This window comes from Monodelphis domestica, chromosome 5 (assembly GCF_027887165.1).
Source record: "Monodelphis domestica isolate mMonDom1 chromosome 5, mMonDom1.pri, whole genome shotgun sequence".
NCBI lineage: Eukaryota > Metazoa > Chordata > Mammalia > Didelphimorphia > Didelphidae > Monodelphis > Monodelphis domestica.
Genome location: NC_077231.1, coordinates 136,325,459 through 136,352,428, shown reverse-complemented (window position 1 = coordinate 136,352,428; position 26,970 = coordinate 136,325,459). Strand labels below are relative to the sequence as shown.

The 26,970-nt window shown below is 35.5% G+C and overlaps 1 protein-coding gene across 1 annotated transcript in view; it reads right to left on the bottom strand.

Annotated features, from left to right (window-relative positions):
• Nucleotides 1–26,970, bottom strand: part of IRAG2 (inositol 1,4,5-triphosphate receptor associated 2) — a 133,902-nt gene that overhangs the window by 13,863 nt on the left and 93,069 nt on the right. The window contains 9 exon segments of the mRNA XM_056800651.1: nucleotides 3,756–3,890; nucleotides 5,645–5,785; nucleotides 6,071–6,098; nucleotides 6,187–6,250; nucleotides 8,854–8,911; nucleotides 10,982–11,052; nucleotides 15,992–16,099; nucleotides 16,221–16,276; nucleotides 16,367–16,413. Of these exon segments, the coding sequence (XP_056656629.1) occupies nucleotides 3,756–3,890; nucleotides 5,645–5,785; nucleotides 6,071–6,098; nucleotides 6,187–6,250; nucleotides 8,854–8,911; nucleotides 10,982–11,052; nucleotides 15,992–16,099; nucleotides 16,221–16,276; nucleotides 16,367–16,413 (708 nt within the window).

Sequence of the window (26,970 nt, the reverse complement as noted above, 5' to 3'; positions counted from 1 at the left end):
CAACAGCAGAGGGGATTTCCATTCCCTTTTAAATCACAAGACCATTCTCTCTTCCTGTTCCATATGTGTCAGCTCAATTTGACAAACATTTATTAAAAATCAATTATGTGCAAGGTACTGCACAGATTTCAGAAAGGTCCCTGACTTAAAGAAACTTGCCCTCTCCTGAATAGGTACAATAGGAGCAAAGAGAAGTAAATACAGGGCTACTTAAGGAGAAAGAGAGTAAGACTTAACTAGATCAGAGAAGAGCTTACAAAGGAGGCAGAGCCTTGAAGATGGGTATTTTGAGAGGTAGAAATTAGGTGAGAGGGCATTTCAGGCACAGGGGAATTTAGGGAATAGCCTAAAGTCCATTTAGCCCAAAAGAGAGGGACCACATGATGGGGAGTAAACTGAAATCAGGATGGAAAGGCATATTAGAGCCTTTATATATATAGAGAGGCTTTCAGATGAAAGGCTGAGTCTGCAAAGGCTGAGTCATTGGACTACCTGAAAACCACTATCAAAAAAAAATCTAGATGTCATATTTCAAGAAATCATAAAAGAAACTATCCACATCACTTAAAACCTTAAAACTAATCTCTTTTAAAAGGGGCAAAGTAGAAATAGAAAGAATTTCCTAAAGGAAACTTTCATATGAAAACTTGATTTTAAAGTCAGAACTTCCAGGTCAAAGAGAAAAAAAAGTACTGAAGCAGACAGAAAAACTTCAAATACTCAGGATCCATCACTATGAAGAAGTAAAGAGTTTAGAATGTGATATTCCTGAAAGCAAAGGTTTATAATCAGCAATAACTTATGCAGAAAAACTGAGTATAATTCTATAGGAGGAAATTTTTGATCTTTAATAAGATGGAGGACTTTTAAACATTCACAATGAAAAAATCAGTTATGACAAAACTTTGAAGTGAAAACATAGGAGACAAGAAAAGTTTAAATGGGTAAAGATGGGTAAGCAACCATAGTGATAAAAAAAGATACATTATTTATGTTCTTATATGGAGAGATGACACATGTCCCTTCAGAACACAATTTTTAAAAGTATAGAGGGAGGTAGCTAGATGGTCCAGTGGATAGAGAGTCAGGCCCAGGGACAGGAGGTCCTGGGTTCAAATCTGGATTCATTTTCTAGCTGTGTGACCATGGGTAAGTCACTTCAATTCCTTTTGCCTTAATCCATTGGAGAAGGAAATGGCAAAGGACTTCATTATCTTTGCCAAGAGAACCCCATGGGCAGTATGGTTCATAGGGCACAAAGAGTCAGACATCACCCCAACACCAATAATGTATTATTTTGCTTGATTAAATATATATATATATACATATATTCATAATAAGTATTTTGTTTTTCCTTCTCAACTGAGGGGCATATGTAGGAAGTATGTAGGAAGTAGATTTTTCAATGACTAGAAAAAAATAAGATTTAATGTTTTAAAGTTAAATATTAAGAAACCCCACTATGGTCTTCCAGACAATGTAGCCCTCTTCCTGCTATACTATACTATTGCATATTATAAACATCTGTGATTTTGTCTTATGTCTCTTACAAAAGTAGAATGTTCCTATAGAAAAAGAGTAGGGCTAAGTTCCCTGAGGGCAGGGATTATGTGTCTCATTCATTCACATATCCCCCACATCCTCTTTAAGAGCAGATATACAATAAATGATTGTCTTGAACTGAAATCTATGTTTTGGGGGGTAATTTGACCAATAATTTTTATGACTACATTAACCCACTCCATGGTTTACACTGGAAAAAAAGATATAATTTAGTATTTATCATTTTAAGTTCCATTCTTTCTTCTATAAATGTAAAAGCAAACATTTCTTGCTTCTAGAGAATGTATGGGACCATTGCCTTTAACAGACTTATGATCATATTTTATAATAATAGGTCTGAAATTTTAGACAGAACACAGATTCTTCGTTTTCTGGGGAATGAGATCACCTCTGGGTGAGAAACAAAGCTGAGTGCTGGCTCAAACATTTGTGTAAAGCTAGATTTATTCATTGCCTAATGGAACCATCGATAGGGTCTCTAATCAGAAACCCCTCATAAAAAGAAAGGAACCTGATGGTTCTTCAGTTTCACTCTAGTCTAGAATTCATACCCTGGAAGTGCTGTAAGTCTCTTAGGACTCTTAGTTTAAGGAATGTTCAGGCCAGTCATGTTTCATTCCTCCATGCTGCACACTGAACTTACTCCTTTATGGTTGGTTCCGCACTAGGAGCCTTTCTCTCCTGACCTCCCTCTTTTCAGTTTTCTTTTCTATATTGTCTTCTCCTATTATAATGCTCTTGAAGGACAGGGGCTGTCTTTGTTTCTCTTCTACTTGTACTTATGTTCTTAGGATTTAACATAGTGTCTGGCACATAGGAAACACTTAATAAATGTGCGTTGTCTGACTCCTTGATAATGCACAGTATCCTGTTTAAATCTCCCCTCTGGTCTACTCTCTTCTTCAGCTTAGAAAAACCATTTGTACTTCTGCTTATTTGACCTGCTTTCCTGGAAACTGCAGTCTTATATACAAGAAAGTAGATAAGAAAACTCTGCAGGGCTAGAAAGTAGTTGTGTAACCTAAAGCTCTTCTCCCAAGCCTCATTCTAGAAGATGTGTAAGATGTAGCTGCAAAAAGAATATTCCTTCAGGAAATTTCAAGTTAAATATTTTTGTATTGGATAGCCCATGTTTTGTACCCAGTCGTGCAAATCCAAAGCCATTATGATACTTTTCTTTGCTTGATCAGATGTTTAATAGCTCCTTTTTTTTCCTTTTGAAAAAAGTGGCACAGTGGATAGAGTGCGGGACCTACAGTCAGAAAGACTCATCTTCCTGAGTTCAAATCTGGCTTCAGACACTTAATAGCTGTATGACCCTAGGCAAGTCACTTAATCCTGTTTACTTAAGTTAAAATGATCTGGAGAAAGAAATGGCAAATCCCCTCCAGTATTTTTGGCAAGGAAACACCAAATGGGGTCACAAAAAGTCATTCAAAAGCAATTTTTTTGGTTTGTTTTTTGCTGTTCTCACTCCCAGAGTTCAGAGCACATAGAGAATGACCATTTACAAAGGAGGTTCTAATGGTTCTGGTTCTGTAGAGTCAATAAAAAGATTCTGTCAGAACCAAGACCCAAGCCAATCACTGCCTCAAGGTCTGGGAGGGACTGATTTGAAACAAAGGATACTGATTACATGCATCAGAGGCAAGGTCTCCCCTGTCTAAAAACAGATAAGCCAGGCATCATGAGCCACAAAAAAACTGTTGGTTCTTACCTTGGTATGGGTGAGTAGGGACTCTCCAGCCACAGAGGAACCTGCCCCTAATCTGAAAACGCGTGAGGTACCTCTTTAGGTTTCCTGTGCTCCCTGATCCCCTGAGAGGCATGCAGTTCTACCAAAACCTTCTTCTACAAAAACCTTGCTTATATGAATGTACAAGTTGTGCAATGACTTGTACTTTCTCTTCAATAATGCACATATAGGTTTACCACATGAACATTCCCCTAGAGAGCATTTACTACTGAATATTGAGGCAACAGGCAGGGGAGAAGGATTACTTCTCCAGCCTCTGAAAATTTAGTTCAGCATATATTTAGACAAGAAAAATCCTCAGAGTTTGTCCAGGTTGTCCAAATAGAAATTTTTAAAGTTTCAAATTTTGGTTGACTAAGAAGTTAGGTAATCTAGTAACTTGGGAAATCAAAACCTTTAATTTATTCCATTTACAAAGTAAATAATTTAGAGTTACCTGATTAATGGCTCCCAGCATCTCTGCCTTGCTAGCAACTCTTGTTGTACACTGGTTAAGAAACTTTAAATTCTTCTCCAGCTTCTTAATGGTTTCCTGGGCTTGGTTATCATCTTCACAGAGAGGTATTAAAGACTGTATAAAAGGGAAAAAAACTATCATCTATCAGGAATAGCAAATATTGCATTTCAGACAAATCGGGGCTTAAAAATGAAAAATGTAACAGCACTGGAGATACATTTTTTGTTTTCTTTGTTGTTTTTTCTGAAAACAAAACAAAAACAAAAAACCAACAACTTACCTTCTGTCTTAGAATCAAGATTGTGTATAGGTTCCAAGGCAGAAGCGTGGTAAGAGCTAAAGAATGGGGGTCAAGTGACTTGCCCAAGGTCACACACCTATAGAAGTGTCTGAGGCCAGATTTTAACCCCTGAACCTCCCATCTCTGAGTTTGGCTTTCAATCCAAAGAGCCACCTTGCTGGCCCCTAGAGGTACATTTTTGAATGGCTCCCTCCAAAAAACCCAACTTCAAAGTACAAGATGGAGAAAGTGTGGTTAGATAACATTTTATCTGAAAAAAATCTGAAAGCTTTAGTATAATATAAACACCATATGAATCATGAGTGTGATATAGCAGTTTTTAAAAGTTCATTTGATCTTAGCCTGCATTACAATACAAATAGTTTTTGTCTAGGATTAAGAACATGACAATCCCACTATGTTCTAGCATGGTAAGATTTTATCTATAGTTTAAGTACTACCATTTAGGAAAAATATTGTTAAATCAGAGAATATCCAAAGAAGGGCAACTAGGATTGTAAAAGACCTAAAGATAAAACAAAATGAGGATCTTCTTTAGCTACTTGGACGTTTAACCCAAAGAAAATATTTAGGAAGCATGTAATAGCTGAGTACTACCAACACTGTCATGTAAAAGAGATATTATGTTTGGTCTCTCTAACTATAGAGGGCAAAACCAGAAACAATATGTGGAAATTATAGAACCATCACAATATTTAGGCTAGATAAAATTTCCTAAGCTTTCTAGGCTTGACAAATTTCCTAGCACCTAAAGATATCTGAAAATGGAACATGATATGGTGGATCACTCCTCACCAGAGATTTCTAAGTAAAGGCCAGGTAACTTTCTGAAAATATCATAGAAGGGATTCTTATTTAGATATGAGGTGAACCAGATGGCCTCTCTGATCTCTTCCAACCCTATTTCTGTGGACTATATGAGAGGATTAAGAAGGTGGTTAGAATAACAACACACATATATAAGGACATATGGTTACTAAGCTGCTTTAACCATATTATCTTACTTGATCCTCACAACAATCCTGTAATATGAGCAATGCACATTATTCTTATTCTTCAGAAAAGGAAACTGAGGCTCAGAGAGCTTAAATGACTAGCTCAAAGTTATACAGCCAAAAAATAGATGAGCAAGGATTGAAATCTTCTGACCAAAGAGTATATTAATTACTTAATATGGCTTTAACGCCTGAATATATCAAGAGGAAACAATATCAAATTCAATACTAGAATATATTAAAATGAATCAATAAACACTAAAGATGACTACTATGTGTAAAGCATTCTATTTGGCACCACAAATAGAGAAATAAAACAATTCCTGCCTTCTAGGCACTTTCTACCGAACACAAAAACATACAAATAAGTAGTTATAAGCTAATGTGAAAGAGTAAGAGAAAATAACTCTTAGAAGGATTAAGGAAGGCTTCACAGAGGAAGTAGCATAGATGCTTAGACTTGATCAAAATTCTCTGAAAGATAAAAAGAACTGTTCATAGTTTATTCAAACTATGAATTCTGTCTGGGTTCTAGAGTATAAATATAAGGACCTAAATATTCTTAGACTAACCTTTAATAACTTCAAACAGTTATTGATCTCCTTCTTTAGATTCTCTTCAGCCAGATTCCGAGACCGCTCTTCAAGTTTGACTCTTTTCTCCAAGGTAAACCAGTCACACTTAAATCCCAAAGATAATCTCAGAAATTCAGCCTGTCATGGAAAAAATATAAAAGGGATATAGGTTTGAAGAGAAAAAATGAGTAAATATAAAATTTAACTGTAAAGAAAGACTACATCAAGATCACTATTCCATTTACTATCAACAGAGACATAAACAAATTCGATATATCCATGGCTCTCAGTGAAGTTGTTCCTTAATAAGCCAAATTCCAGTGTGACTAACTGAAGAGGAAAGGATTCATGATCCGGGGATATTAGTGTAAACTTAAGGATCTTTTTAGTAAAAGGCAAATATAGAAAATGTTTTATACTTACCTCTACCTCTTTTTCATTTGTAGAAATGCTGCTGAACAAGAAAGAGAAGGACTTAAAAAAAAACACCCCAGGAAAGCAAAAAGAAACATAAATGGATTGTGATAAAATGAACTTACTGGTCATTTTGTTTAAAGTTGACTGATTTAATTCCAGTTACTGGCCTAGTAGAAGCAGCAGTTTCTATTAAGGGGGGAAAAGGACATTATTTGGTTAAATCACATTAACTACTTGATAGCCCCTTGATTTGGCTTAGTTGTACCCCCTAAAGCAAGAGAGGCAAAAGGATGTCATTCAAAAAGCTGTTAGCTTTAGTAATATCGCTTACAGTTTGTCTTGATGATTATAGTGAGAACAACATTAAAACCACACTGGTTCCCATGATGAAACTAAACAAAATATTAAAAAAATATATTAAATATATTAAATATTTTAAAAATATCTGAAATATGGTTTGAGTTTCTCAGGTTCATGAATGTCCCAGCTCATCTGATTGGAGCTGATTGCTAATATATATATATATATGACACTATTTCTTAGCAGAAATATATACTGGCAAAATTCAAAGCCCTTAATAAATCCATATCGATTGGCTCCAATGTGTTGATTGGATACTTATCAATAAAGAAAAAAATAAAGATTAAACTACCAGCAGAGGAGCTTGGAACTTAGCACCCCTTTGGGAGAAGGGTTTGTTTTATATTTACTTCAAAAACATGTCAGAAATTATAGCTCAAAAATTGAAATGGCAATTAAAATGGTTCTGACCTGTGTAGAGGCAGGTGCCAGTGATGGAATATAACCATCTGACAGTAACATTTTAAATCAAAAGTGCTTAGGTTTATGGGAAACAGGTAGGCTTTTCCGAATGATCTCCTATGTTAGTGAAGGTGAACTTATGGCACAGGAGCCAAAGATGGCCTGCAGAGCACTCTCTGTGTGCATATGGCTGCCCTCCCCATTCCAGAGTTCATTACTAGAAAGGCAAAGGGACTTTGGTGGGGTGGCTCCCCTCCCTCTCTCCACTGTGCTCAATGACATTTTTTCACCTCCTTCTTCCTCTCCCCCAGCAGCCCAATGGGAACACTTCCTCCCTCCCCTATGTGGGGTAAGGGTGAGGCAGGGAGTGCCCAGCACTCAATGGGGGTGACAGGCATGGCACTTGATCTGGGGGATGATATGGGGGTAGAGCCCCAGCACTCCATCTCTAAAAGGTTCCCCATCATTGTTCTATGTTGTGCTACATTTTTATAGTGATACAACAACCTGGAAAATGTAGAGAATATAACGATGCCATTTTGCTTATTGTTTGTTAGTTACAAATAGCATTTAATCAGATAAAATAAAAGGCTGCTTTGTGTTCTCTTCCAAAAAACTATCTCTGAATTTGGAACTCAAAATTTTAAGACATTAAAGTTAACTTTTTTTACATGCAATTGGAAAATATTTAAGGAAAGAAATAAAACATATTTTAAAGTATCTCTCATCCACATAACAAAATCATATACGCTTCTTAAAAGATGTATAAAAGGAGATGTTTACTGTTTCTTGATTATTATTATCAAACAGAAGAAAAGAGGTAGACAAGTACTTGACAAAGGTGTTTGTCATGATCATGACAGATCTCTAATACAGAGTTCACATAAGGAAGATTCCCTACAAATCATGAGGTCTTCCAGATTCTCCCTTTTGCATATCATCTCCATAAAGATCTTCTGAGTATGAGCTCAATGATTCATACTGGAAAAGCCAAGTGGTTGAAGAATATCTTTTCTCCAGAACATGATAAAAAGATGAGTAGGAAACTGATAGAGCTACTCCATCAGTAATTAAAATAATAGTATTTATGTAGTGTTTTAAAGTTTGTGAAGCACTATAATTGGGTATCAGCATATGTACATATATATGTGTGTTTATGTATAGTTTAATTCTCACAACAACTGTGTGAGATAGGTGCTATTATTTATCTCCATTTTATAGTTGAAGGAACTAAGGTTGAGAGATTAAGTGACTTGCCCAAGGTCACACAATTAGTATCTGAGGCAGGATTTTAATTCAAGTTTTCCTGACTCCAAATTCAGTACTCCATCCACTATACAACCTCAATATCTAATCAACATAAATACTTTGAGGAGATACTGCAGATGAACAATGAACTGGCTCAAAATTAAAGAAGGAGGGAAGACTGGATTGTTTGAACTGAAATTAGGTAACGCTTTTAATGACTCCAAACTTTTCCTTCAAACAAAGACTCATCTTTTTAATACTGGTATTTTCCAGATGATATTGTTTGGCTGTGAGTCATAAAAAACACAGTCTGAAAAGAACCTGAGTAGTAGGCCACCCAAAAGTTCCTTTATGGTGGGCACAAGCAGGCTACAACATATTACAAAGGAGAATTGTGCAGAAGGATTGATATAAAGGATATAATCAGAGATATGGGTAATCAGAAAAAGAGGAGGTCCAGTCATGCAGTGAGAGCAAAAGGTTACAATGGACAATCTTTTTCCATGGAATGTCAAGAGACTCTTTGAAAGACTGACAGACTGACATAGACTCAAACAAAATAGGGCAAAAAGTACAGGTAGGTTATGATTTGTTACTGTTTGAGGGAAGACCCTTATCAATAAGATCACAGATCAATTGATGTTTCAAGGCAGGGAAGAAAAAAATGGAATCAAACATCAGCTTTCATTTATTGTTTTAGTCCTAGGTTAAGTAATGAGATTTTGGTTTCTTTTAGTGAGATTCTGCATCAATATAGATAACGGAAGGAAACCTCTTACCTCCTCCTACAGTGTGTTCTTCTTTACAGTCTTTAATTGCTTCAAGTTCTTTGGTTTCCTAGAATTTTAGAGATGAAAGATATAATAAAGAACCACCTAAGTACTGCTACAAATGCAGTTCTTTATAATGCTTTATAATGCTTTTCGTCTCCATCACTAGACATTTAGTGCATCCTTAGTATATGCATGGCAAGGTCTGAAAACCTGGGGAATAAAGTAGTATACTCTAGGATTTTATAATCTAGTTAGAGAGACAAGCCATAAAGGCATGAAAAATCAAATAAGTAAAAGACAATAAGAGAAGAGCAGTCATAAGGTAATTAATTGTTTAAATCAATGAATATTAACAATAAGGGCTATGAGTTCAGAAAAGTGAGAGATCACTCACCATAGGCCCCAAATGGTCTAAGAAAGATCCATGGAAGAGAAGGCATTAGAATTTGGATGTTTTATTAGCCAGAGAGCAATAGAAAGGGTAGATTGAATAGGGATGGGGAATTCATGTGAATAAATTATTAGTAGTCATGATAGCTTATTTTCTTTTTATATTTACATTTGTTATATATTTATTTTGTTATCTTATTATATATTTATAAGACACTTTTCTCACAGCAATGCTCAGAAGAAGACTCATTCTACAGACAAGGAGAGTAGTTCAGAGAGGTTTCATGCGTTATTATTCGAAGTAAGAAAGTAGCAAAAACCAAGACTTGCATGTAGGTCTCCTAGACTGAGCATCACTGTTCTTCCCGTTACACTACACTATCTCACTTCCGGAGAGGCTGGAAAGTGTAAACCTTGAAGAATAATTTGATACAAAGTTGATCATGAAATATGCTGATATAGAAAAGTGGTAGCAGATAAGGCTTTTACTGTATATACCTAGGCAGTGAATGTAGTTTTCATCAGACATAAAATGAATATCTCTTTAAAAACCAAACCTATGGGATAACGCACATGCTTTTTAAGAGTCCTAATTAGATTGCAGAGAAGGAAGCATTTGTCAGCCTCTGAAATCACGAGCACTTATTTAACAATATTTAAAAGCTCTCCTATATGTAAATCACTGTGCTGGGCATTGGGGCTCAAGGAGAAACAAGAGTCTTTAAAAAGCATTCACAGGGGCAGCTGGGTGGCTCAGTGGATTGAATGCCAGGCCTAGAGATGGGAGGTCCTGGGTTCAAATCTGGCCTCAGACACTTCCCAGCTGTGTGACCCTGGGCAAGTCACTTGACCCCCATTGCCTAGCCCTTACCGCTCTTCTGCCTTGGAGCCAATAAACAGTATTGACTCCAAGACGGAAGGTAAGGGTTTAAAAAAAAAAAAGCGTTCACACCATACTTATGTTGTAGAGCAATGGAGAAGAAAGAACGGCTTCTATTCGGTACACAAACTAGCTTTTACTCTGCTGGCATTGCTTTTGCAAATCTGGGGTCACTCTCACTAATGCCTCCCCAAAGGGCTCATTAGAGGGTGGGGCAAGCCGGGGATCTCAAGGGCTCTGCTGGTGAGACTTACCAAATTGGAAAGATTTCAAATAAAGCGCTGAGGCTGGGCATTCGAGATGCTGTCCAAAAGCAGTCAGCTGTCACCAGAGGTTAGCTACTTTGTGAGGAATGCTTCTAGTAGGAGCAATTGGTGCATGGGGTTTATTTACAAAGGTAAGAAAGAGCTTTGATCTGCATTCCTGGAACTGAGGGCCTAGAATGGTGCAACTGTCCATCCTTGGAGGACTGAAATCGCTTTGACCATTGGGGTCCTCAAATAAGGATTTAATCAGTTCTCTTTGTGGAATCTGTGATGTGGTGACAAAATGTTTGTGGAAGGTCTTTGAAAAAGGAAAGAGTATTATTTGGACGTAAAAGGTTATCATTATCCCGATCTTCCTTATTGTCGCCAGAAAGGGCTTTGGATTTGGAATTAGGCATCCTGGGTTGGAAGCCCAGCTGAGCTTCTTGGTTACAGTTACCAACTGTTTGACCATGACAAGTCATTTCACTTCTCTGGTATGTAGTTCTTTCTATGTGAAATAAGGGTATTGGACTAGATGGTTTTTAAGGTCTTCAAAAAAATCTGATTCTCTGTTACTATGATCTTCATTGATAACAGTATTAACATAGCCTCTTACCAAGTTTAATGTGGTTTTCTTTTCATCCACAGAGCTGTGACATGGAGTATTTTCATTAATTAAACTTTTACCTATGAGAGAAATAGAGGGGAAAAAAAGAGTAGATGAAACAAAAAAAAAGGGTTGATAGAGAGGAAGGAAGGGGGCAGCTGGGTGACTCAGTGGATTGAGAACCAGACTTAGAGATGGTAGGTCCTGGGTTGGCATTTGGCCTCAGACACTTCCTAGCTATATGACCTTGGGCAAGTCACGTAACCCCCCTTGCCTAGCCCATATCACTTCTGCCTTAGAAGGAATACACAGTATTGATTCTAAGACAGAAGGTAAGGGTTTTAAAAAATAGAGAGGAAGGAAGAGATGGGGGACATGAAGAGTCATTATGGGTCTTTAAGAAATGAACACATATGTATATAAAGTTCTAAAAATTAAAATCCACTAGAACTGGAAAAATCCACAGAAACAAGTCCTCAGTGTTCAAAAGCAAGGGGGGGGGGGGACTGCGGAGGGAGGAGGAGGGAGCTGAGATGGCAGTTTAGTAGCAGCAAAAGCCAAAACTGATCTGACAATCCTTCCAAACCAATCTTTTAAAAAGCATCTCAACCTGATAGGAGTAAAAAAGGAATTAGTAAGACAGAGTGAGGGGGCTCTCCAGCTGAACAGAACTTTGAAGGTAGAGAGAGTTGATTTTCACAGGACAAGGGGGAACTGGAAGCAAACCTGCACCCAGAGGAGTGCTGGCTGACCCCCTCCCCCCCTTGTTTCACTACTTTCTGCAACTGGGCATCAGCTAACTCTGGAATCCCAGGATATGAGCTACACCAACAAAAGAACACCTCAGACCCATCCCTTGAAGTCTCAGGCCCTGGCACCAGTCCACAGGGAGGTTGGGACATCTACAATTGGGCCCTTTCAAGCCTGCACTGCTTAGGTGAAGACCTAACCCCTAGCAATATAGCTCATTCAAATAGCAGAATCCTGCAAGCCAGCAGAGGAGACAGAATCAGGAAGCAGCTTTCAGAATTCCCAATCCCCAGGCAAAAAAATAATAAAAGGCTGGGAAAATGAGCAAAGAGCAAAGGTAATGGGTATAATTGCCTAATAAAAAGGAAAATGAGATTGCATAGCCAGCAGGGTACTTATTTAGGGAGGTGCTGCTCACTCACATAAATTTTCTTCAATAAATAGTTATGAAATGTCTGCTATATATAAGGTGCTAGAGATACAGAGACAGAGGCATAGCCCTTAATCTTAAAGAGATTATAATTTAATAAGTGAAAAGAGAAGGACACATATAATTAAATTAAAAGGGAAAGTGAGATATATAAACTGCATCACCACTATATCAGTAAGAAATGGGGAAAGAGTTGGTAAATAGTTTTCAGGCATGGCTACTTTGTGTGATTTGATAAATATATATATATATATATATGTACATATATATATATATATTGGGGATTCTACACATATGACTGCTATGGGAAAGTGATTTCCTTGAACTTAACACTGTTTACTAAATAAAAAAGCCATAGATTAAAGATAGCTAGGCAACTCGGTGTATTAAGAATCAGGTCTAGAAACAGGAGGTCCTGGATTCCAATCTGGTCTCAGACACTTCCTAGATGTGTGACCCTGGGCCAGTCACTTAACCCCCATTTCCTAGTCCTTACTACTCTTCTGCCTTGGAACCAATACTTAGTATTAATTCCAAGATAAAAGGTAAGGATTTGGTTTTGTTTTTTAAAGCTATAGATTAAAGAGGCAAAGCTAATTTTAAATATATATCCTTTTTACTACTTTAAAACAATTATGATTATTTAAATTTTTTCTTTTCTTTTTCATTTTCAATTCCAAGGTTATCCTCCTCTTTTCTTAGAGCCCATACCTTGTAACACAGAATAAAAAAAGAAAGAAAAGCAACTTAGCAAAATTAAATAACATAACAATGGAGTCTGATAGTATAAGTATATATAATGTTCCACATCTATATTTCCTATCTCTGCAGAGAAGGAAGGGAGGTATATCTTTTAAAATGTTAACTTATAAGCTTCAATTACAAAGCACTAATTTTTTCTTCCTACTATCTCCCATATAACAATTGGACCAAAAAAAAAGGGGGGGGAAGATCCCAACAAATATATGAATAGTAAAGCAAAGTAATTTCCCACATTGCCCATGTCCAAAAATATATGTCATTCTGTTGAGGCTGTCACATCTGAGGAGGTGGGTAGCATCTGCATCATCATAGCATTGATCAGAGTTCCCAAATTGTTCAAAGTTGTTTTTCTTTATAATGCTCTTATTACATAAATTGTCCTTTTAGTTTGGTTAAGCTCATTTTACTTTATGTCAGCTCATTCAGGACTTTTTTTCCTTAAGAAGTCCATGTTGTCATTTTTATATTAAGAAATAATATTCTATTACATTCATATATCACAACCATTCTCTAATAGACAGGTATTTTTTTAGTTCCTGGTTTTTTACTACTACAAAAGAGCCCTTATACATATTTTTTGTGCATATTGATACTTTTCATTTTTGGTTGATCTCTTTGGAATTGCCAGGTCAGTGGAATATGAAGAGTTTACATTGGGGGCACAATTCCAGATTATTTTCTGACATGGGAGAGTTTTAATTTCTCATATCTTTTTTGAGGCTAAGCATGATCATCAAAATTAATTAGTGTTAAGTTTATTTTTGGTTACTGTTCTTTACATTTATAATATGAATGAATTTGAAATGAAAAATCCCAACCAAAGTATATTATATTATTTATTTGGCAGATGCAAAAAGAGGCCACTATAGTAACTTGAATTTGGTTTTAGTGAAAAAGCATCCTCTATTTGTCATTCAAAGCTCTTTATAATCTAGCCCCCTCCTACCTTTCCAGTCTTTTTACATCTTATTCCCCATTCCCCAGTGACATGGATCTTGTTATTCCACAAACAAGACACGCCATCTCTCAGCTCAGGGCATTTTCTCTAGCTGTCACCTATGCCTGCAATGTTCTCTTTCCTCCCCCTCTTTCTGGGTTCCCTGAAGTCTCACATGAAATCCTATCTTCCACATTTAGCCTTTCCCAACCTTTCTTAATTTCAGTTCCTCCCCTCTCAATTATTTTCTATCCTATATATAGCTAGCTTAGGCATAAGAGATTTGCTTGTGTTTTCCCCCCTTTCATTAGATTGTGATCTCCTTGAGGGCAGGGACTATCTTTTGGTCCTTTTTGTTTTCTGAGTGCTTTGCTCAGAACTTGGCATACAACTGGCACTTAATAAATATTTATTGACATTAGTTTAGCAGTCCTATATATCTATTGACCTGTGTAATAGAGTTTAAATTTGTGATGTATGCATTACTACTAGTTCATCTGAAATACCTTTATCTCAGGAAATAAAGTCTGATTACTTTCCTTCCTCTATTTGGTCATTGGCCTGGATTCTCAATGAAGATAAGTATAGTGGTATCCAGCTAAAAGTGGCAAAAAGCTACATCTTCTTCTCAGAATAACATGGCTGGAAGGGCATTTTTAAAGGCTGTCCAGTTCATATCATCCTTTTGGTTAGCCTGGATACTAAATCATTCTGAAGAGATTAGATTTCGTTTTAATTATCTCCAGGGAAGTAGGTAACATCTATAGCTCCTCTTTCAGTAATCTGTCCTGGTGCCAAATCACCATTATTATTAAGAAAGTTGTAGTATATGATTGGGATGAAATACTACTGTACTGTAAGAAATTTGCAAAAAGGTTAATTTTGGAAAAACGTAGAAAGACCTACATGGAATTATGAAGAACGAAATGAGCAGAACCATGGGAGCATTATATAGAACACCAGATACATTGTTTGAAGAATAACTTGTGTGTCCACTGCCAGAGAAAGAACTGATAAATAGAAATAAGACATAGTTTTATATATACATATATCTTTTTGTCAAATGATATCATCTATAATGGGAGAAAGGGAGGGAGAGAAGGAGAGAGTTAACTGGCTATTTAAATGTAGCAAATTATTTAAAAAAAAAGAAATTCTTAAGCCTTATCAGATATCTTCATCCTATATAGTTTAGACCCATTTCCTCTCACTCTGTCCTCAGGAGAAGAAAAACAAACCCAGAAGAAAGTCATGCTTATCTTTTTGCTTTCTTAATTTAGCTCAATTCAATGAATATTTATTATAGTCTTATTACATGAAAGGCCCTGTGCTAAATGTTAGAGATAAAGACAAAAATCAAGAGAAAGAAGCAATTCCTTTTTTTAGAAAGCTTATAGTACAAAGGATGCAACATATGGTCAGATAAATAAATACATAGTCATTTCAGGAGAGAAAGAAGATTGACAGTAATGGGGATCAGGAAATATTTGAATATCAGTTAGCACCTGATTTTGAACTAAGCTATGGTCTAAGAGGTGGAAATAAAGAAAAAATATATTCCAGAATTGGTATAAAGAAGGTTGAGTAAAGGAAACAATGTACTATGAAATAAACCTGGTAAATTAAGTAGGAGTCAAATTGGGGTGTTTCAGTGAGATTTGTTTCATGGTACAATGGAAGGACTAGCTCTGGAATCAGACAACATCCTGCCTCTGACATTTACTAGCTATGTGTGTGTGACTTTGGACAAGTCACTTAATTCCCTGGCTCTCAATTGCCTCATCTGAAATGAGGATGTTGAACTAAAAGTAGTAATGATACTCTGAGTGGAGAGAAGGGGACAGATGCAAAAAAATATTATTAAAGTAGGATCTGTAAACTTTATCAACTGATGAGGTATGTCAGGTAAGGGAAAGGAAGAGGTGAGTATGATTCACATTATAAACTTGTATAATTGGGGTAATTGTGGTGCCCTTGGCAAATATAGGAAGTTTAGAGAAGTGATTTAGAAGAGAAGACAATGAGTTCTAAGAATTAATAAGAGTTCATTAAGTTTTTATTACACAATTCTTAAAGACAATAGTTTTATTTTCTACCGTGTCAGGATAGTAACAGCTCCATATGTCATTTTCCATCTTACCTTCAGACTCTACCATTATTGGAGCTGGCTGTGTTGTTTTGACTTTTTCATAATGTGATTTGGGATCAACATTATCAGAGGCCATAGTCAAAAATCCAGAGCTTGAGTCTACAAAGAGGAGGAAGTAGACAAAATGAAAACAATGCAAATTTATCATTTGCCTAAGTACTCTTTTGCACATTTCAGCCTAGCACAGTACAGAGGGAATAGCTTTTCCAATATTACTTACCACTGGAGTTACTGTTCATGGAAGAAGTGTGTCCAGGGGCTGATGTGGAATACTCACTGACAAAAAGTGAAAGTAGCAATTTTAGAGTTATTAGGACTAAAGAATTGCCTTAGAAAATAAATGAATAAGAAAAAAGATGGGCAAACCTGGCTTGTAGTGGACCCTCAGGTGGTAATTGGTGATCAAGGTTCTCCTTTTAAAAAATGACAAAGGGATATTCAAAATGATAGTCATTTCTTCAAAAGATTCTTATGAGATTTAAAATTAATACATACTCAATTTCCCTTTTTGTGATAATCCAACATTATAGTAGAGGCAGAAATGCCTTAATTTACATAGTAAATAGGTTTGATCCATAAATAAACTGTGTATAGTTTCTTAAAATTCATCTGTAAATATTCATACTTTTAAATGCACTAGTAATGTTAGAAATTTAAAGGAAAACTTCAGTCATGTAAACAATCCTTAGGAGGCTTACAAAAAAGCCAAATTAGAGACGTTTGTAAAAATACAAATATATTGAATTATATTGTAAGCAAATCTACACAAGCAAAACTTACCCAGTTTATATATATATATATATATATATATATATATATATATATATATATATATATATATATATATATATGCCTGGTCAGTCTTAAACAATTATCTTGAAGATTCAAGTGAGGTTCTGAGTTTATGTAAAAGTAAATCACAAGATTTAGCATTGATATATATACTTCCTAGATCTTAGGTCATACCCAGAGGAGTAAGCAGGCCAGGCTAGAATTCAATGAATGGAGCAAATTTTATGTAAACAATAGTCTCAGCCTCCCAAATAAGGGTCACAAGCTCTTATTTGTATATTTTGTTCTACATAACAAATTCATGGGAGGTTTCCAATACCCAATTGTTGCTTCTTTGAGTCTATAAATAACCTTAGACTTCTCACTGCCTCATAATTCCTAATTTAATTTTCAAAATAGTATGCTAATTTGTTTTAAGGTATAGCAAGCTATTCAACAAAGCAAAGAAAAATTCAAAGTATATCATTAACAAAGCTAGCTTATTTATCCATTGTTCGGTCTTTTCACTTCCCTAAACATTCAAAACCACAGTATGGTTCTGTGGTTTAAGTTTAACAAATTCAATTCAAATGAACAGACACTTATTAAGCATATAACTATTGGGGATGTAAAGTAAAAAATGAAGCAGTACTTGTTGTCAGGAAGCTTATATTCTCCCTAGGGGGTAACATGTCAACAGATAGATACAATGCTTATGACAGAAGAGAATAACAACAATTAGGAGGATCGGATATCCATAGTCACGGGATTTTGGAATTGGAAGAGATCTTGTTGGTCCCCAAGTCCAACCCATCTCTGAAAAAAAAATTCCTTTAACAAGATTCCCAACATATGGTCATCCATCTTTTTTTTCCTAAAGGCATATAACAAGGGAAAAAAAAAAGAAGGAACCACTACCTTTGAAAGGCAATTATTTAGAATGCTCTAATTGTTATGAAGTTTTTCTTGAACTCAAGTCTAAATTTCCCCCTTTCCAATTTCTACCCATTTCTCCATAGTTTTATCTTCTTAGACCAAGAATACATGAATCTATCTTCCTTCCTTCCTTCCTTCCTTCCTTCCTTCCTTCCTTCCTTCCTTCCTTCCTTCCTTCCTTCCTTCCTTCCTTCCTTCCTCTTTTTCTTTCTTTCTTTCTTTCTTTCTTTCTTTCTTTCTTTCTTTCTTTCTTTCTTTCTTTCTTTCTTTCTTTCTTTCTTTCTTTCTTTCTTCTTTCTTTTTTCTTCCTTCCTTCCTTCCTTCCTTCCTTCCTTCCTTCCTTCCTTCCTTCCTTCCTTCCTTCCTTCCTTTCTTTCTTTCTTTCTTTCTTTCTTTCTTCTTTCTTTTTCCTTCCTTCCTTCCTTCCTTCCTTCCTTCCTTCCTTCCTTCCTTCCTTCCTTCCTTCCTTCCTTCCTTCCTTCCTTCCTTCTTTTCACAGATAAGATTGCAAATTTGAAGGCAATTATTTTATGAAGTCACCTCCTAAAACCTCTTTTCAAGGCTAAATGATCCCTGTTGCATAGGTTTGTTTTTCAAATGAAAGAAATGCTAATTGAGCAAAACAAAAATGATTCAAGTTACTCTTCTGGCATGTAATCAAACTTTACTTGGAATCCCAGTCACAGATGTTTCTTTAAGGAAAACCAAAGACAAAGCATTTAAATATCCCACTGTTACACAGAGAGTTCAATATAAACTGCTGTAATTGTTTAAATATTAACAATGTTTCATTACTACTTGGACTCCTTGGTACAAGCCTCCGATGAGGACAAATTTTTAAAAGCATTTAGAAAGTTAGATTTAATAGAAAGCAAAAGCAAAACAAAACCTCCTAATGATTAGGGTTATCCAAAAAATGGAATGAAATGTATTGGGAGATAATAGTTTCCCAAAATGGAAGGCCCTTTAAGAAGATGATTGCTTGTCAAGTATACTGTAGAGTTTTTTTCTTTTTCCCTAGGTCTTAATTGGAACAGTTGATGGCTGAATTCCTTTTCAACTCTGGAAATCTATGATTCTGCTTATTGTTCCAGATTAAACAAATGCTTAGCCCAAAGCCACTTTCTATTTTACTTCGAAACCTTAAAAAAAGACCTGTGTTTTCATCAGCATGGGTACTCCTTTTTTTGATAAGAGTATAATTTCTTCATGCCTTAGTAGATTCTGTTCTTGAAGTGGAATGATTACAAAAATTAGTCACCTGTGTAAAAGTATTATTATTTTAAATTGCAAAGTTTAAATTCCTTTTGAGAGTAATTTTAGGTTAAGAAACATGCTAGCCCAAAAGGTGCTAAAAGACTGTCTGCCATTTGATCCATCCATAGCACTGCTGGGTTTGTACCCCAAAGAGATAATAAGGAAAAAGACATGTACAAGAATATTCATAGCTGTGCTCTTTGTGGTGGCAAAAAATTGGAAAATGAGGGAATACCCTTCAAATGAGGAATGGCTGAACAAATTATGGTATATGATGGTGATGGAATACTATTGTGCTCAAAGGAATAATAAAGTGGAGGAATTCCATGGAGACTGGAACAACCACCAGGAAGTGATGCAGAGTGAGAGGAGCAGAACCAGGAAAACATTGTACACAGAGATGGATACACTGTGGTATAATCGAATGTAATGGACTTCTCCATTAGTGTCAATGCAGTGATCCTGAATATCTAGTCCTGAAACACTGTGGGAGTAAAAACACCAAAGGAAAACAACCGCTTGAATACATGGATTGAAGGGATATAGTTGGAGATGTAGACTCTAAATGAACATCCTAGGGAAAACATCAACAACATGAAAATGGGTTCTGATCAAGGACACAAGTAATACCCAATGAAATTGCATGTGGGCTGTGGGATGGGTGGGTAGAGGGGAGGGAGGGAAAGAATGTGATTATTGTAACCAAGGAATAATGTTCTAAATTGATTGAATAAACTAATTCAAATGGAAAAAAAAAAGAAACATGCTACCTCTCCAAATCCAGAAACTGAACTGTTTAGAGAGGACACGATAAGGATGCCTCCACAGACCATAAGCTGCACCAGGACATCCAGAGTGAATTTTGGGATATGGTGGTGATTTGAACTGTATAGGGTTTGAATGCATTTGTTTTGTATGTACTCTTATGCCAAAGGGGACTGCCCCAACTGGCTTTTTGTCAATGCACCTAGCAATCTTTGGTTTTGTTCTCTTTTCCTCTTATCCTCAAATTATTGTAATTTCATAGCTGGTATGTTTACAAGACCTATCAGAGAGACTAGTCTTCCTCAGGCCTCAGGGGGAGAATGTAAAATTGGAGATTTTGAACACTAGACTTCAATCCCCAGAAGTCCTTGGTATTTCCCAGAGACTCACCCGAGTCTCCATGTAGGTGAGATCATAATTTGTATTTAACTGGCAGTAACACCTCCCATGCTCCTCTCTGCCATTGCAATGATGTAGAAATTAGTGGTAAGCTAAGCACGGGGATTTTGAATGGGCTAATCAGCCATGGGCACGTGGTTTTTATTTTGTATAACTGATTTCTAATAATCCTTAATAAACCTCAAAAAATAATATTTTTATCATAGATATATAATTTAATTTTTACATCTGACAATGACAATAATCTGGTAATAAGCATACCTAAACTTTAGCTACATTGTCCCTTGGGGGAAAAAACACACAAAAAAATGTCACTAATCAAAGCCTTTCTAGATTTATAAAATGTGGCATTTTATGTTTACACTAGCCTTTGAGGATCCCCAATAACCTTCATGCCCCAATGAGATGTCGAACAAGACGGTAATGTCCTTCATGATAAAATGCCCACTTATTAACCACCTACTATGTAGGTGTTCCCAAAAGTTCTGTCTGAGGTTCCATTCTCTTTTCTTACATTCTCTTAGTAACTTCATCAGTTCCCATACCTTCATTTCTATGCAGATGACATATATATGCACATACATACATATACACATGCATATGTAGTTCATACATACACACATATTTTATGTAGTGTTCCCTGAAGCATAAAACAGCACTAATAATTTTGGGACTATATATATATATATATATATATATATATAACACCAGTCTCTACCTTGAGTCTTGGTCTTACATCACTAAACACCCAGAGGACATTTCAAACTGGAAGTCCCAGATATCTTAAGCTTAAGGAGTTTAAAACTGAACTCATTATTTCTCAAACTTTCCCTTACAAACTTCCTTAATTCCTGCTTATGACACCATCACTTTTCCAGTCTTCCAAATTCTTAGCATTATCCTGGTCACTTTACTGCCTATCACGTCACAAATAAGTTGAATTGCCAAATTTTGCTGCTTCTACCTCAACGTTTTTCACATGTGACCTATTCTCCATTCATAAAACTCTCACTTTAGTTTAGGCACTCATCACTTCTCACCTAGATGAATGCAATAGCCTTTTCATAGGTCTCCTTGCCTTGTCTCTCTCCTATTCCATGCATCCCATATCATCCTAACTAGTCTCACAGGAAATTAGTTCTCCCATAATACTTCTGAATATAGTCAAGCCGACCTTCTTTTTGTTCCTCAGTATCATACTCCATTTCTTGTCTCTGTGGCTTTAGTATGGCACATATGCCAATATACCTGGAATGAACTCCTTTACTAACCAAGTTCTCTTCCTTTAAGATAGAGCTCACATACTATCTTCTGAATTAAGTTTTTACTGATTCCACAACAGATAGTTCTTTCCTTCTCAAATTACCTTATGTTTAATTCCTTTATACACATTCGTTTTGTAGAGATATTCTTTTCCCTCTTTAGGGTATAAGCTTCTTTTAGTAGGCTTTGATTAATTTTTTTATACACATAGCACTAGCACTTAATACAATGTTTTTTACATTTACATATTGACTGACAAAAAAACTAAGCAAAATTTTTGAATGTTTTTATTAGATTTATGCCTGTCAAATCTATGACCCAAGTTACCATCTTGCAATAAAAATATTATCTAAATATTTTAAGTTCATCCCAAATTTAAAAAATTTCATTTCTATGTCAGGTTGTTAAATGCCCATCAACTCAAATAGCGGAAGAATTACATTTGTTCACTGCTATGTGGTTAATAAACTTATCTCTTCTTAAAAGTTTTTGATGTTAGATCACCTAATCTCATATACTGTGGCCACTTAAATGATGCCAGTTAATATTCTATTGGCATTATGATTATGTAGTCTACATTCAAATTGTTGACATAGCAAATGAAACATCAAAGGCTATCCCAATGTCCTTCATTTTCTGTAAATTAATCAAATGTTTAGTTGTGGTCAAATGACAGATATCTTGTCAAAAAGGGGAAGACAAGAAAACACTCTTTTCCCCTTCTTTCTCTGTGCTAAAGATATATCACATCAAAGAGGTGATTCTTTACAAAGAACACCAGTATTCTGGAAAAATATGAATTGTCACTTCCCTTGGTTTACTGATAGTTATTATTTCACAACAATCAAAAAGGAAATTTTACTTTATGAAAATTAATATTATTTATACTTAAATGAATTTTGGAGGAAAACAGGTTTAAAATAAAATATATTTAAATTTTTATTGTTTTTATTGTTTCAGTCAAAGTACCTTAGCTTTTTCAGATTTTAGTATGGAGAAAAACAGGAATATCCTAATCACAAACCACAGTTTGTAAAAGTTCTATTTCTTAAAAAGTCAAATGAAAGGGCCATAGCAAAAAGAGCATGAGAGTTTCAATTCTATTTTGGGCAAAACATGTCTTAATTTTCTTGTCATTCCTCTAACTTCTTCAAAAGAAACTTTTCAGTAAGATTATAAAAATTATATGAGAGTGCTTTCAATAATACTATATATTTATTCTCACTAGAGATACAATGAATTTGTAATTTTAAGAAATTCCATAGAGTACTTGTACATATGATATGAATTAAACACATTGCAATAAATAGGTATTAATCCCAAATGATTAAAGTATATAAACCCATGCAATCAGAAATGAACTTGAGTACACAGTGAACATGAACTGTTTTTCAAAAATAAACTAGATACACCTCAAGAGTTCCAGGAAAACTAAGATAGACCTCAGAAAAGATGTTAGCTATAGTACTTGTAAGACTCCTCTAGAGTTAGTAGTAATGGCTAAAACAAAGTTCATCAAAGCAGGCAAATATAACCCATGGTTAAAATTTGTCAGTGTTCATATAACTTTGCTCCTTCAATTAGTATGATTAGTATGAGAAGACTCCTCTAGGAAAACAGCTAATCTAAATCGAAAGAAGAGCTTTTGTGAACTTTTTACATCATAGTCAGTTTAGGATAATTCAGGAAGCAGAAATCAATGAAATAAGAAAAGACAATGGCTAAAAAAAACTATTTAAAAAGAAAAAAAAGCCCCCAAAGTTTACTTACATGTTACAGAAGTCATTGAATCCTGCACATTCTAATAAAACATGGTGTAACAAAAATACCCTCATCCTATTCAGCACATTCAAATATTAACCTGCATAACATTTAAATGGAAATCCAAAGCCTAGGAATTTGTTCTTGAGGCTAAGCAAACCTCAAAATAGGGTGGAGTAGGCTGAAGCAATGGGGAAACAGATTCTACCATGGACTGGGCCATAGAGTAATTCCAGAAAAGTAGATACATGTGTTCAAGCATTGGGTAATAAAATCAATAGAAATAAGAAATAAACCAGAAAGTTATTATAAAAAAGAAAGAAAGCTGGACTAGATTCCTTTTCAAGATTCCTTTTCCATTATTCTGAGAAATTAAAAAAAATATGCACGTGGGAAGACTTTATATGCACATATTTGCATGTATATACACATATGTATATGTATATGTACACATAATGTATTTGTATGCACATTGTGTGCACACACATATTTACATTTACATTTGTCCAACTATTCTCTTATCTAGGTAGTGTAAACTCTCAGAAATAGCAAAACACTGGTAGTATTAGTTATCCCACAAATTAAAGCTTACACAACCAGTTAATGTTTGCCTGTTTCAGTCAAGAGAAGAATCAGACAAATTTAAATAAAAACAAACAAAACAGATCTGAGTTTCCCCAAATACATATAAACCTTGAACAAAGTAAATTGCTATTAAATGTACTTGAAGATATGACAAAGAAACACTAAATCAATATCATCAAAAGTTTGAAAGAGTTAAATCTAAAAGATGAACTCTTCAAATAAACTGTACTTTGTACCCCCAAACCTAGAGACGTACCTACTCTTTTGAAGTTTATTTCTTGTAAGACTTGATTTGTCCTCCCAGTGTATTAAAGTTACATACATGTTTAAACCAAGACAACACTTGGGATAGCTAGGAGAGTACTGAAATAATTTTAAAATTCACAGGATCATAGCGATAGAGCTAGAAGGGAGCTATGAAGCCACCTGGTCCCTTCTTAGTATAAAAATGAGGAAACTGAGACAATAAATAGGTTAAATGCCTTGTCCAAGGTCATAAAGGTTATAAGTTGGCAGAGATAGTGTTAACTCAAGTCTTATGACTAAAAATCTAGCACTTTCCCCACTGAATTTGTTTCCTTTTCTCCATCATGGTACCAGGATTCCACCTTCCCCCCCCCCCAAATAAGAACATGAAGGGATGTTTCAGGTTGTTGAAAATATTTACATAATGCTTTAAGATTTGCAAACCTTTACATAAATAACCCCCAATGAAGAACAAAGATAAATATGGACAACTTTTATTTTTAGCTTATCTACCCAGCATTCAGTGCTATCTTTTCTGCTTCATACTTACTACTCATGAATGATTCTGGAAACTTCATATGTAAGACATTATGGGGAAGGGTCAAGAAAAAATGAGCAATCTAAAGATTTTCCCTTCCTGTCCTCACAAACAAAATGTACTCATCTTACTTAGTAAGCCCAACAGTTTTGTTACAGCTTTCCACAAATTAAAGGCTGGTTCTTAAAAATGTGTCAGATCTTGTAGCAGTCCACACCTATGTATGGACAAGGGAAATAATTAAAATGTAAAGATTGTCTTAGGAGAACTCATACTCAGTCTTGTGCATGGCAAGAAAGGCACTGAACTTTGATCCCAACAGGTTTAGGCCTGAAATCAGGTTTCTTTGTTCTCACCAGGCTGAGAAAAGATATGCCTCTATCTTGTCACGATTTACATCTGAACCAATGACAATCCACTGTGTCTTCATTAATATGCATTATGTATTTTTGCATATGAATGTCAATAAAGATGAGCAGCACAAGGCCAGCCCACTCTCACTTACTTACTTTCCCTCCTTCCTTCCACATCTCTCACCTACCTTTCTCTCTCTCTCTCTCTCTCCTGCAACTTGGCCTCTGGCCATGCTCAGTCTTTCTTATGTAGTTTCCTTTGTCTCTGTGAATCACCTTTGCTTCCCTATCCCCCATCCTCCAGCCATAACAGTTCGTACTATGGGACTGTGGCTTTGCCCTTTACTGATCTCCAAACTCATTTCTGATTCCCAAGGTGTTGTCTTAAAGTCACCTCATTGCCTCCTGTCCTTGGGAAATGGGGTGCTGACGAGCTAGGTCTGTGCTGCTGGAGTTTCACTTAAGTTTTGGTGTCTGACTCTCTCTTACCATCCCCATGGCTTCAGTTCCTTTACCCCAAGGAGATAACCTTCTATCTTGCCTTTCTTGTGGGAGCTGCTGGCAGTCTCCCACAGGTCTTTTAAAAAACCAATTAATATTAAGTGTCTACTATGCACCTGTCACATTGCTATCTGTTGGGAATATAAAGAACAGCAAAAGATAGTCCCTGCTCTCAAAGAACTCACAGTTTAGTGAGGGAGAGAAAATGCCAACAACTATGAATAAGAAATCTATATATAGGATAACTTGAAATAATCAATAACTACATTTAAATGAGCTCACAAAAGGTTTCCTGTGCAAAAAGTGCGATTTTAGCTTAAATGTGAAGAAACTAAGGTAGCCAGAAGATAACAGTGGGGAGGAAGAGCATTCTAAGCTTGAAGACAGCCAATGAAAATGCCCTGAGTTGGGAGTTCAAATCAAATTCCCCAAGAACCAAAAAATTATCTTTGGGTTTACTAAGTAACGGATTTCTTAAACTAAATAACACTCTCAAGGTTACTTATGAGTAATGGAAATAGTAAGATATATAGGGAGATGAGTACTGGGCTTGGTTGGAGTCAGGGAAAATCTTTATTTAACTCCTGCCTCACAGCTGGGTAACTAAGGCAACAAGGTAACACGGGCCAGACACTTAATGTAAGCATCAGTTTCCTCAAATGTGAAATGAGGGTAGCAATTCGTACTTGATAAGGTTGTTGTGAGGATCAAATGAGAATGTATAAAAAGTATTTTTTAAGCCTTGAAGAATTATATAAATATAAAATATTTTAATCATTATGGCTAAGTTCAGAAAACTTACCACTAGGGAGTTGGATTCTAGACTATAAATGTTTTGATCAAGGAAATTCAGTAACCAAAGAAAAATGGGAAATCCTTAGTCCTTGGTGGTCCTCCTTCTATTTTTTCAGTGACTATAGCAGACTAGTATGCAAGGAAGTAAGTGTTAAAGTATCAAATAGTTTTTACAGTCTTTTGGTACTCTAAATATAACCTAAATATGATATAAAATGACTCATGAGTTTCTACTAGTGGACCTGAATGATATAAATCTTCATATTCTTACTCTTAGGCAAACTAAAAGATAAAAGGAACTTTATATCATGGAATGGTTCATACATTTGTATCTGAGTGGCCAGTAAAGTACTTCTTGATATGTTTACATTGTGTAAAAGTAAAAATAAACATTTAATGGGATAATCACCTCATTGTACTGTTTATAATAACTCATATTATAAAATACTGTTTATAACAAATATAACAAATATTTGTGACAAGACAGCATCTTGATAATTCTTGCTTATATATTTATTGTAGAGTATGATACAGTAGAGAATATGTATGAACAACTTGATTAGACATTCCTAATTATGTTTTTAAAAATTTTGAGATACAAAGTCATAATAAGAAATATTTAAAATTATTTTTACATGAAATTGAGAAAAAACAAAATATTTAACAAAAATTAAAAAATAGATACAATGAACTCTCACTAATAAAGAATATGAGGAAACCCCCAGTCCCACCCTACCCCAGGCAAGAGTGTTGAGGAGAGCTTGGCAACATGAGAAGAATGTGGACATAAAGAAGCTTGG